Source organism: Corvus kubaryi, unplaced genomic scaffold, assembly GCF_017639235.1.
Source record: "Corvus kubaryi isolate FWS band 111438036 unplaced genomic scaffold, C.kubaryi_AGA036_p1.0 71, whole genome shotgun sequence".
NCBI lineage: Eukaryota > Metazoa > Chordata > Aves > Passeriformes > Corvidae > Corvus > Corvus kubaryi.
Window position 1 is genome coordinate 8,948,112 of NW_024582059.1, and position 12,142 is coordinate 8,960,253.

Sequence of the window (12,142 nt, forward strand, 5' to 3'; positions counted from 1 at the left end):
CTATGAAACCTCTGATTTATGAAGTCTTCTTTTTGAAGCCTGCTATTTTTGGGTTTTTTTATACTGCACCAGCTTTTTGAGCCAAAGCTTTCCTGCAGCTGTATTTTGTCCAAACATGTCAAAAGTTTCAGACCGTTTTGGGGTTTGTTAAACCACATGCTATAAAGAAGAAATAAAAATCATGTACATGCAATAAGCATGCAGGGAATAATGACTGCCTCGAGGTGGCAGCTTTTCAAAGGACTTTGTGATATTTTTTATTTCATCTCAGGAGGAAATAAACAGGAGAGGAGAATTCTCCCCAAAGGAAAAATTTGTGCACCATTGCAGCCAAGATGCGACATTTTTAAAGTGCGTGTGGTAATACACACAGCTAAAACCACATGACCAAAATGGGAATCTTATGCCAAAAGAAACATCAAATTCATTTAAAGCAAATAAAAAAAAAATCAGAAATTTTTGGAGAATTGCCTGCCTCACCTTGGTTTTCCATGACTTTCCATGATCGGGCCACGAAGAAAACCTCTGAGAAAAATCTTGTGACTTGCTTATTTTTAGTAAAAATTACTCAGACATATCTTGCTTGATGATAAGATGTCCTAAGAAGGATTTGATCTGCAACACTTGTCGAAGGGACTCTACAGAAAGAGAAAGAGCAGATAGCTCAAAGTGTAACTATTGTTGGTTGCAGCAGTATTAAAATCTGGCTGTCTGATTTCAAAACCAGGTGATGATGTTTGCATGGATCCCACCATGGGTTTAGATTGCAGGTTACAAATACTTCTTTAAAAAGGTACAAATTTCCCAGCTTGTTCTGGAAGGACACCAGAGTACCTCTAGCTGTGCTCACTGTGGATGGTCTGCATGTAGAATGCCTTCTGCTTTGGGGTTTTGGATTATACTCTCTATTATTGGAATGCAACTATTTAAGCTAAAGCTACTTCAGCACAAGTTATTAATTCATCTTTTATAACAGAAAATTCAAAGGCTTTATCTATTCATAGAGAAATAGAGACCTAGAGGAAGACAATACTACTAGACATCTAAATGATGCCTGGATAAAGCATGAGAAATACAACGATTGTTTCTTCTTAGAATTCTACCCATCAGTTCCTATTTATTTGTTTTAACATTCTGGGCAATTACAAAATCAGAAAAGGAATAATAACTAATAATCTGTTTTTCCTCAGAGATCTGACGATTAAAGCTGACGGCTAGAAATGTAGATAATCAAAACACAAGCATTGAATTGTGTGAGATCAAAACCTTTATATGTGCACCACATCTTTTAAGCAAGCAATAAAGGCTGAAGCTAAAAACTGTACCAGCTTTTTGAAATCCCAGAGCATCTATAGGAGTAAAATTCATTGCTAAATTGCTGCTTTCAGGCCACTGGAGACACAGTTCATTATCTGCAACTTTTATTTCACTTTACTTCAGCAAAATGTAGAAACTAGGTATTCATCTGCCTGGGCCCTCTGAAGACTTAATTTCAGAGCACACCTGTAGGACAAAATGGAGTCAGACTCCATACAGAACACAATGATGGCCCCTGCTGTTTCCTTTAATATGAGCATATGTCAGCACCAAGCAGCACTGGTTGTGTTGCCTCCTTTCATGTCAGAGCCCGACGTTTAAGGCTTTTGAGCCAGGTGAGAAAAATTTCATTCAATGCTTTCATGTTTGTGAAGAGTACACAAGGGATCAAGGGTAACAGAGCTGTTTCTTTTAATGAAGCTACACTCCTGAACAAAAAATAGTCCCAGACTCAGCCAGAAAGAGAGCACAAAACACTGTATGCCACTACAATTCTAGCTGCTCAAGCACTTGTCTAGAATTTTTGTTGTATTATCCCTATCACAGAAATATTTCCTAAAATTAACATAGACATCATCCTGGAATAAAATACAAAACCAGGCTAAATCCATTCTTTGACATTTTCTTACTCTTCATTAAGATTATACTTTATATTCTCAATTATATTAGAAAATTTAAGGTAATTGGAAATAAATACTATCAAGGGGAAAAATTACTTTTATAGTGTTAGTCAGCCAGACACTTGGGGAAAACACCAAATATTGTTACTTGAAATGTAAAACTGTTGCTTAGTCTTGCAAACCTGTAAATTTCAGCTGTGTTTCAAAACAAAATCGGAAAACAGAGTAAGAAAAAAATCCCTGGAGGTCATAGCTTCCTATGGTTTAGCCATACATTCTGCATGGCTACTTTGGAAAGGTTTTCTCCATTTGTATTACTCCCAGGGCTTTAGAACTGTATGCTTAATATTGAAATCAATTTCTCATTTTGGTTCAAGCTGCTCTTAGAAATATGGATTTTTTTTTTTCATGCGCAGTTTAGTTGAAGGAAAGGAAGAAAAGCTCACCTAAATAAAAAAACCTCTGCTAATATAAGCTCCTTCACAACAGGCTATCAGCTGTCCCCAAACCTAACGTCTTTGCTAGTTCTGTCAAGCAATTTTCATTTTATACTTCTCAAAAGCTGCAGTATTAGATACAGATAAATGTTATACTTAGTAGCTGTTTGATCCAATGTGTATCTGTGTAAAACAATCTAAATAGTACCCCAAACAATGAACTTAATGCCCCAGTGAATTTAGCTCCTGAATATTTACCAGCATTAGGAGAATGTTATAACACTGATCACTTGTAATTATATAGCAGTGACCTTGGGATTTCTGAATTTCACAGCTCTCTTCTGCTCTCTCTGTTCTGTTTTTTGTAGGCTGTTTCAGAAATACAAAATTAGACTTCTAAATTAAGGCATTACATAAAGGCACTGGATTGGAAACCATACCTACTTCATAAATTCTGGGTTCATTCTAGAGAATTTACTTTCTTCACAACAGTGCAGTGGCAAACTCTGGGTTTGGATAGTCCTACACATAATGTCTGAAATGCATTCTTCATTTCAGTGGTTCCCACTTTTGATAGTGTCTTCTTATATTACATATTTGCCCTTTAATAAGCCCTGCTTCCTTATGCTGTAACTCTCATCCTCTTCCTCCTCACTTCTTAGGAGTTTTGGGCAATTTATTGCTTTGGGGGGGATTTTTTTTGTTCACTTTAACATATGTTTATCCTACATGTCTAATTAGCTGTTCCTTTTCTTGATTTTGGGTTAAATATTTCCTCAGTTCAGCTTTTCCCTTGAAGGGAGCATTGTGGGTTCACATGTAAAGGCATTGATGAGTAAGCAAACTGTAAACAGTTCGGAAGTCTCTTGGTGTCCACTGAGGGTAATTTCTTAATCCAGGTGGTAGACAGCCCAGATGTATTGCCATTCTGCTACCACACATGAACTTCTCTCTGACTTTAAAGTTGACTTTGATAATTGTCTAACACAAAGGTTTCATAGCTGAGTTACTTAGACACCTTGCATTCTCAAAGCTTTATAAACTATATCTTTTTAGAGTACCTTCTATCAAAGTATGATTTAATTGTCAATGTTTATATGTTTGGTACCGTCTCATGTTCAAATATGTAAATAAATTCCTAGTGAACATTTTATGAACTTTGCACTTTTGATATTCAGCTATTCATACTAGGGTCTGCTTTTTCTTCTAGAATCTTAGGTGCTGTAAAACAAAAATTGCACTGCCTCAAATAGGAAAGACAGAGGTACCTAGGAAAGAGTCATATTGAAAAAGCAGGGTGTCATATGCAGTTCCTATAACTGCATAGTTATAGGAAGTGCATATAGTTCTATATTTCTGCATGTAGAACTATAATTCCCAAATGGTATAACCTACCAAAGCCATTAACATCATACCTGTAATAATACCCAGTCATAAAAATGCTGTTACAATCTTTCATCAGTCAAAAGACTGGAAATGGCTGGTTAGGAAGAGATACCATTAGCAAGGCTTGTATGTTCGGTTGTTTTTAAAAAAAATGTCCTTTCTGCATTCCAGCGGCAGCTTTGAGTCAGGCACACCAGTGGGGTTTTGTTTGATTTAGTCAAAACACCCAGCTGGAACAAACAGCTGTAGAAAACTGGGGAAAATGAGGGAAGCAATGAGCAAGTTTGCTCTGACTGTGGCCTTCCTTCACACCAGCTGTAGCAGGACAGCTGGACAGGGTCACCAAAGCACCCACTGGCAGAGGGTACTTTTGCAGACGAGAGGAAAGCGTTTCAGTGAGCTCAGAGCTAAATTACTGCTGCTTGTACACCATTGTCATCAGCTAATCTACTGTCCCATCTATAAAGAAAAGACATGTAAGGGAAAAATAGTCATCCACTAATCCCTCTTCTTCTGTCTGCTCTTTTCTTGTGGAAAAGTGAAATTCTTTGTCCGTGCTCCCCTCCATAAGCTGCAGCCTGAGACCTAGCAGGGGAGTTATGATCACTCTGCAGCTGGGAGCTGTCACTAGAGCCAAATTTTGTAAAATATCTTTAGCTTAAAATAACTTGGCAGAACTGATCTGTTTTGAGACTCTTGGTGGATACACATTTGCAGTAAAAAAAAAGTTTCTGCTGTGTTTCTGTAGTAAAACCCTCCAGGTGAGAACATCTAGCTCAGGTAGTTTTTCCAACAGAGGAATGGCTCTCCCCTTTCTCCAAATGCAAGTGCCAGTAATCCCAGTTCAGTTGCAGCTGTGCTGATGAAAAGGGACTGGAGAAGGAAGTGAGAAGTCAGGAGGTCCTACAGCACAGGTGCCTCCTCAGTTAGCCTGGCCCATTAGGTCAGGTGTCCCAGGCTCTTCAGGTTTTGGGAGGTAGATCCTATTAAATCTCTGTAATTGTGAAATGGGAAAAGTAATCTTTATCAAAAAATAGTCCAATTTCACAGTACTGCTTGAGGCACAAGTATATGAGATAGAGAGATAGATAAAGGTACTGTAGTACAGTTTAACGTTTGGAAAGAGCTCCTGTAAATGAGGTCTTTTCTATCTTTCTGTGCTTTAGACATTCCTGTGCTTCTCTTAAGAGGTCCTTTAGTTTGCTTTGCTCTGAACTCAGGGAACCTGGATGTAGGTTTTAAATGAGGAATATATCCTCTAAAGGTAAGAGTTGGCCTGTAAGATACGAGTGTCTTATTCTCAGTTGTACTGTCTGCAAAGTACACTGACAGAGCTTTGAAAGCAGTGTAAATTAAATATAGTTAAGCCAATTATGTTCATTTGCACAGCTAAATCTTTTGGATTGTAGGATTGATGTACATAATGAAGAATTTAGATTTTAAATGGTGTGTTCTGAAGCCTTATTAGCTATTCACATAGCTGTAATACAAATCCTAGAGTTTGGTCATCAAATGGCTGAGAAAATAAGAGGGTCACTTCTTGGGCTGTCACTTCTAAATATGAACTACATAATCTTTCATGACTGCAGATGGCAACATGGGCCCAGTTTTACTTCCAATGCTTCATCCTGCACTTTTTGTGTTTCACTAGAACAGCAAAACAGCTGACAATCTAGTCAGCATTTTCAGCTGAAAATTTGCTTTGAGCAACTCTTAGTAATAAAACCATCATTGGCATAGCAATTGTCTTGTGGGTTTTCAATTTGATGCATGACACAAAGCATCCTTGAAAGCATTCCTAATTAAACCAAGGAAAATTCCAGCAATAGGAAAGAGCAGAAGTGTATCTGAGATCCATACTACTCAGTACTTGGAGAAGCATGGCAACAGGTAGACTTTGACTGAATGTGTCAGCCTCGTGTAGGCTAAAACTTAGAGATACAACTTTTGTCCTACCTGTACAGCATTTGCTTGGAGCTTATCAGTTGTACCATTGAGCCACAGTTTGGTGTACAATATTTGTTAACTTTTGAAAGAATAGCTGCAGCCTATGGATAAGTAAACCTTTTTCTTCAAGCTGAAAAGGAATTCTAACTTATATCCGTAGTAGCAGATCTAGAGCTTAGTGTATCTTTATTTTTAATAATGAAAGTTACAATGGTGGTGCATGCAGCTATGGTTTGCTTATTTCTATGAAGTTCCTTCTACCTAGCACCTAATGTGAACAATAGAAAAAAGAATACAAGGTGATGGAACTTCACTAACAACTTATTTGAAAGTGTCTAATAATTGCAGTTATTTAATTCTAAGTTCAAAATTTGATTTGAGCACTTTGTCATAGAAACATGAGGTGACTCTTCTTGATAGCAAACGGAAATTATTTGGATTTAATGAAGCATTAATGTATTCCTTTAGTTTGTGGTTTGGTGGCACAATGTTTGTTGAATGTTTGGAGGGGGTTGTCCCCCACAGATCTGACAATTAAGTTCCTTCAGTTTAGATATTCTTTAGACTGAATTTCAATTGTAGAATTGCTGTGAGTAGAGCTAAAAGCAAATACTGATGACAATGAAATCCAATGTCTTCTCAAAGCTGTTTGAAAAAAATGCAATTCTGATGAGTTATTTCTTTGCTGTGTAAGGAATCAACATATAAAGCCTATGGTTTTCTTGAAAAGAGTTCTTAAACACCAACACACCATAACTTGTTACATTTTAGTCAGGAGGGAAACACTTACTGCCCTTCTAATACACAGACATGTTTCTTCTAATAAGAAGTAAAAATGCATTAGAGTGAGGAAAGCCAAAGCTATTTTTCAAAAGCTGGTCTCTCCTCCTTTTTCTGCTCTGCATTCCACAGTTCAGCAGTGCATGTGTTTGTAACTCTAGCTGCTTGATTTAAATATAATTATACTAAAAGAATGGGCTGGAAACTGCTGCTGCTTCTTTATGTGTTATTATGAATGTGTAAGAAGTTTAGAAGAGGGTAGATCTCAGTGGATTTTCCATAGAGCAAGTGTTTATTTGCAGCAAAATTAACTTTAATGAGTATCCTTGCTAAAGGTCCTTGAAAAAGAGGAAGTCGGAAAAGTGACAACTCCCACTGGGGCTGAGCTTCAGAAAATATGTGTGAGTGGTATGTACCACATTTGGGGGTTTTCCCTGTTTACTCTGAGGTAGAATATCTTGAACTTTTGTAGTGGGTCAGACTGCTTTCTGAAGAAGCAGCTTGCTTGATTTATTATATTATCAGGTGAAAGGATCTACTCCAAACACATGTATGGTTCCTACAAATCTCAAGTAGTTATGACTAGATCAGAAGCAGAAAGCCACAGAGGAAACTATACAAGAAGGAAAATCATTTATTTAGAGTGTAAGTTCTGTCTCGCCCTGCACTGAAGAGGTAAAGCTTTTATTTTACTTTTCCTTGAAAGAATATTTCACTTATTTTTCACTTTCTTGGTTCAGTTTCTTCTTCTATTTTCTCACCTTGGAAGAGGTTTTCAGCTCAGGCATTAGCCCTAGAGTATATAGGAGTTAGATTAACTCTTAAACAGTTGTTTGAAGCAAGTGTGATCTTACTTGATATGCTCAAAAGCTAGTCCTTACCTTATAAAAGAAATATTTTATGGGTGTCTAATCCATTTGATCCATTTTTGCCTGTACGTTGCCTGTTACTGGTGCTGTTGTAGTAGATGTCAAAGCACTTCTTGGGGTTTCCATAGACAACAACCTTTTTGTAAACCCCTCTCTGTTTTGTATTCTTTTCTATTGGAAATCAAGAGACTGGCAGTTCATAACGTCTATTTTGTAGACAACTTTGCCATAGCAACAATGTGGACTTAGCTTTTGACTGTGACAGAGATTTTTCTCGTTTTCTAAATTCACCGTTTTGTGGATGTTCACGTGTGCACATATTTCCTTAGTCTGGGAAGCTCTTTTCCTTCAGTACCTGACATAGGTGCTCACAGCTTACCAGTGCTTTCTGACTATTGGCATCCTGACAAGCTGTTGACTCTAACAAGTTTTTTTTTAATTTAAAAAAAAAATTGAAAGTCTGAAAATCTTTGAGTCCACATAAAATTTAACTCCTCTCGAGTTCACCTCAGCTGACCAACTTGCTTTGAAACATATCTTGCTGTGCTGCTAAATGTTAGCCTTTACATCATAAAACAGATTTTACCCGTATGACTGTTTATGTGATGGGCAATGCCATGGTCTACTGTGACAGTAAAATCAAGGGCCAGATAGGAATGTCTCAAAGTATTCCAGTAAGACAAAAATCTGTGAAAAAACTTTTCCACATAAAGATTGTATTTTCAGACACCCCTTTTTGTTCTTTCAGATTGTTTTCCTTGGCACTAATCATGAAGAGTGGTTAGTGTGTAAAAGAAGTGACATGCTGATATTGGAAATAAATTACATTGTGCATTTTTCTGTATTTCAGTGATTCACTGGATTGCTACAAAGGAACTGTATTTATAAATTTCACTTCCCCTTAGTTGAAAAATCTCCAGTTTTTATCTAAACTTCAGAAAACATTTGGTTTGAAACAGATTTGACTAAATAAAACTGTGCTTCTCAGACCTCTTGCAGCATTGCAATGTTAGGAAGAAAAATAAAGAGAAGGAAGAAAGATTGGACTATTGATGACAGTTCCTGGGACCTGGCTGTGTTTTGTGCAGCAGCAGCTTTCCCTGGGGCAGAGCTGTGTCCATGCACACAGCCCAGCCTTTGCCTGCCACAGAGCAATCCCATTCTGTAAGGCAGAGCCTGAGGAGACAGTGTGATCCTGGAAACTTTCATGTGCCTCTGTGCCAGAGAGGGGGGAGAGAGGGAGACCTAGAGCAAAGGCGAGTAGGGAGGAAGGCAGGGAGAGAAGGGAGCTTGCTTCACACACTGCTGAAGGCTCTCAGAGGCAGACTGTACGAGCAGCACTCAGGCTGGTGTGCAATTCAAAGGACAGCACTCACTGACTTTATTCATTGAATCGCTGAAGGACAGATATGACACCCAACTGCTGCTTCTATATGTTCTTGCTTATTGGTACCAAGGGTAAGTGTCCCTGGCTTGCTTTCTTGTTTTCAACATTGTAAATAGCTGATAAACTTCAGGAGCGGATTTCTTTTAAAAACTATGATATCTCAGTGTTATTTTACATTTCTTCATGTTAATTTTTTTTCAATAGAATCGGAGTGTAATGCAGTCTCTCAAGGTTACTAGCTACATGTCAGGATCAGATGGTTTTGCACTTAATGCCTTGAGAGTTACTATTAATAGTTACGAGCTGAAATTTAAAAATGAGAAACAGTTCAAACATTGCATAAATACTTGCTGTAAATATTTATTGAAGGTACCTACAGAACTGACTCATCTCAGGTGCCATGAAATCCGCATTTTAGACTCAGTTCAGTAGTTTGAAGTGATACTGTGCAAGTGCTACTAGAATTGGTAGCTCTCGAAGGGCAGATTGTGTTCAGGTAATAGGAATTTTCAGCATGATAGGCAGTATAGCATGCAAGAGGGAGACTGAGTTAAATTTCAGTTTTTCTTCAGACGCAAATCACTTCAGTGTGGTGGGAGTTACACTGGACATTCTGCTTACTTTAGTAGTGTTTTCTTCATTTCATTTGAGTACCCTCTTTGTAAGGGCTTCTTATGCCTTGGTGAATCTGTCCCTGTGAAGCTGCTGATGCTGATCTATACATCTGATGCTGATGTTGAACGTTCGCCATGATTATCATTTTCTTTAGCTGTAATTATTATAAATTGCTTTCTGTTGCACAATTTAGTCAGTACTAAAATAGTGTTTCATTAATTGTGTAGATGAAAATAGATACTCTTTATAATACAAACAGTTTTGTTAAACTAATAGGAGCAAAAGGCTGGATTCTGTCACCTTCTTCTGTATTTTGCAACAGCTTGTTCTCTCTCCTGCTTTTAAATGAAACCTTTTTGGGTTCATGTGTTCATACGATGCTTCTTAAGATAAAATTTGTAAGGAGTATTGCCCCCACTAGGAGTTTGGGAAATAGAGCTCCATACACAGTTATTTTTCTAGTTGCAAAGCTCAGTTAAATCAGTGGAAAAACTCAAAGCAGTTCTTTTATGTTTTAGAGGAATACATAATTGTGAGCTGCATGCATGAAAAAAACAGTGATATTAATGTATTTGGAATTCAGAAAGCAGAAATAATGACATCATATCAAACCTGTGAGCAAGGTCTGGTTTCATATGCACCTGCATTTTCTGTGAGCTATAATTCAATATTTAAAGGTAGCACTTCCAGTTATGCAGAATAAAATTGTTTTCAACAAATCCAGCCTTTTTACATTACTGCTTTCTATGCCAAAACATTAAAACACAGAAACATTCATAAAAGATACGCAAATTGTTGTTATAATTTCTGCTGTTAAATCTCTACTATGGCATTTATAAAACCTATTGAAATATACTAAAGCATACTGCAAAACAGGATAGCAGATGAGCACTGAATGAATACAGGCCTGCTAGTTATGATGGCCATTACCTTTCTAGATGTTCATTGGCTCATCACATATAGTGCATTATACTCTTAAGAAAACCACATGGCTCGTCTAGATTTGTTAAAGTGAGAAGCAGTGAGTTCATAGATTAAGCACAGTCATGCCTGGAGTCTCTGCCACCTGTTAGAGCTCTGTTTTGCACCAAAATTAGATCCTGTTTAGTGTCACATCTCCTCACCTTACTCAGTGCACAGTTCACAGCCCCACTGCCTTTTGGAGTTTTAGCCAGCAATGTGAATTGTAACCACATCTACAAGCCGGCTGATTTCATCTGCTCAATAGACTTAAGTTCTGCTCAAGCCTTTAGGCTAGCTGATATTAAACATTCCTGGAGTAAGTATAGCTGTCCTTAGAAATTGGATGTTTGGTTTGGGTTTTTTTTTAGTGGACTGCTACAAGTTGAGCTGCATTTTGTTGTGGAGGTTTTTATGTTTGGCTTTTTTTGTGTGTTGGTTGTTTTTTTTTAATTTCTACAATGACACAGATCCTCCTAATTCTTTAAAAAGTAAAACAAGGAATATATATCATACAAACACTACTCTTGTCTGATTTACCCATATCCGTCCAAGCTGCATCTCTTTCGTTCTCTATTCAACAGCTAAAGTAGTACAAAAATACCTTCAACCACTTTTTTGTTTTACTCTCTTCCTTGAGATTCTTCATTAAATCTTTTTTTTATATATGAAAACCTTGCCCTCCAAAATCTAAATAATCAAACTAATTCAAGCAATCAAGCTTTTTATGCACTGGCAACTGCCTGACCATCTTCCCATGTGGAATACCAAGTGTTTCTTTGAAAACAAAGCAGTATCTATATCATGGTTTTTGTCAGCACAGCAGCAGTGGTTATAACACGGAGAAAAGTAAATTCAGACTCCAGCTGTGGAACTGGCAGCGCTGGATGTGTAGCCAGGATGAACTTCTGCCTGGGTGGGTCCCCCCCCCTTGCAAAGCTAGCAGGTCCCTTCATGTGTGTGGGTGGCATTGCACTGGCTGCTGCTGCTGCATCTTTTCTCTTAGCAAAACAAACAGCTGGAATTGCTGCAACCACTGCAGTGCACGGCTGTGCCTTTAGCGTCCCTTTGATTGCCTTTCTGAGGCAAAAGCTATTTTATCCTCCTGGACTTTGGCTAAGTGACAGAATCTCAAACAATTCATTTATCAATTATTAAGCAAAACAGGAGAACATTAGTATTGAAAAGTATTCAAAGGGAGTTCCAAAAGGGATTTGGCAGGCTCCTTGTGAAAAACAATTACAACTCTCACTACTTTAACCCTTTATGCTCTGTGCCTCTACATGATGTTTCCAATCTTGTTTCCACTTGTACCTGCAGTTCCCTTTGCCTTCTCTTTCTGTTCTCTCCTCATATTTTTTTCCTTCCTTTACCCTCACTTTAAAATGCCAAGGAAAACTTTCTTTAAGCCATCCAAATCTCATTACTTGTTCTGGTACTTCATGCAGGTGACAGCTGTTTTCAAGGCCAAGATCTTTTATATCAAATGCTTTCTGTCAAATGTGGGAAAGAGGCAATCCTGAATCCTTTGGAAAACTGCGAGTTTATGATTGTGCTCCTGTTTACATAGTTTGTACATATTTTAAGATTCCTTCCAGATTTGTAAATAGGAAAGTGAAATTACTTCAGCCTTTGCACAAGCTCAAATAATCATTGTGTAATAATAATATTTGGTTATTTCTTTCATTTAACTAGGTCATTAATCTGACTGGTTTTCCTGTAGTTAGAAGAACAATGTGCATCTTGTGTGAATATATATGTACATAACATGAAAATCAGTGTACTTACAGAAAATCAGGAATGCAGGCTAGATTTCCTGAGGAA

At 37.6% G+C, this 12,142-nt stretch overlaps 1 protein-coding gene across 3 annotated transcripts in view; it reads left to right on the forward strand.

Annotated features, from left to right (window-relative positions):
• The window catches only part of RXFP1 (relaxin family peptide receptor 1), a 64,822-nt gene that overhangs the window by 6,977 nt on the left and 45,703 nt on the right, over positions 1–12,142 (forward strand). For 2 of the 3 annotated variants that reach the window (XM_042049924.1, XM_042049925.1), the window contains exon 1: positions 8,541–8,814. The exons of the other annotated variant lie outside the window; for it this stretch is intronic. In XM_042049924.1, coding sequence (XP_041905858.1) covers positions 8,766–8,814 — 49 coding nt within the window. In that variant the 5' untranslated portion in view covers positions 8,541–8,765. Of the gene's footprint in view, positions 1–8,540; positions 8,815–12,142 lie in introns of those variants that run through there. 3 annotated transcript variants of the gene reach the window in all.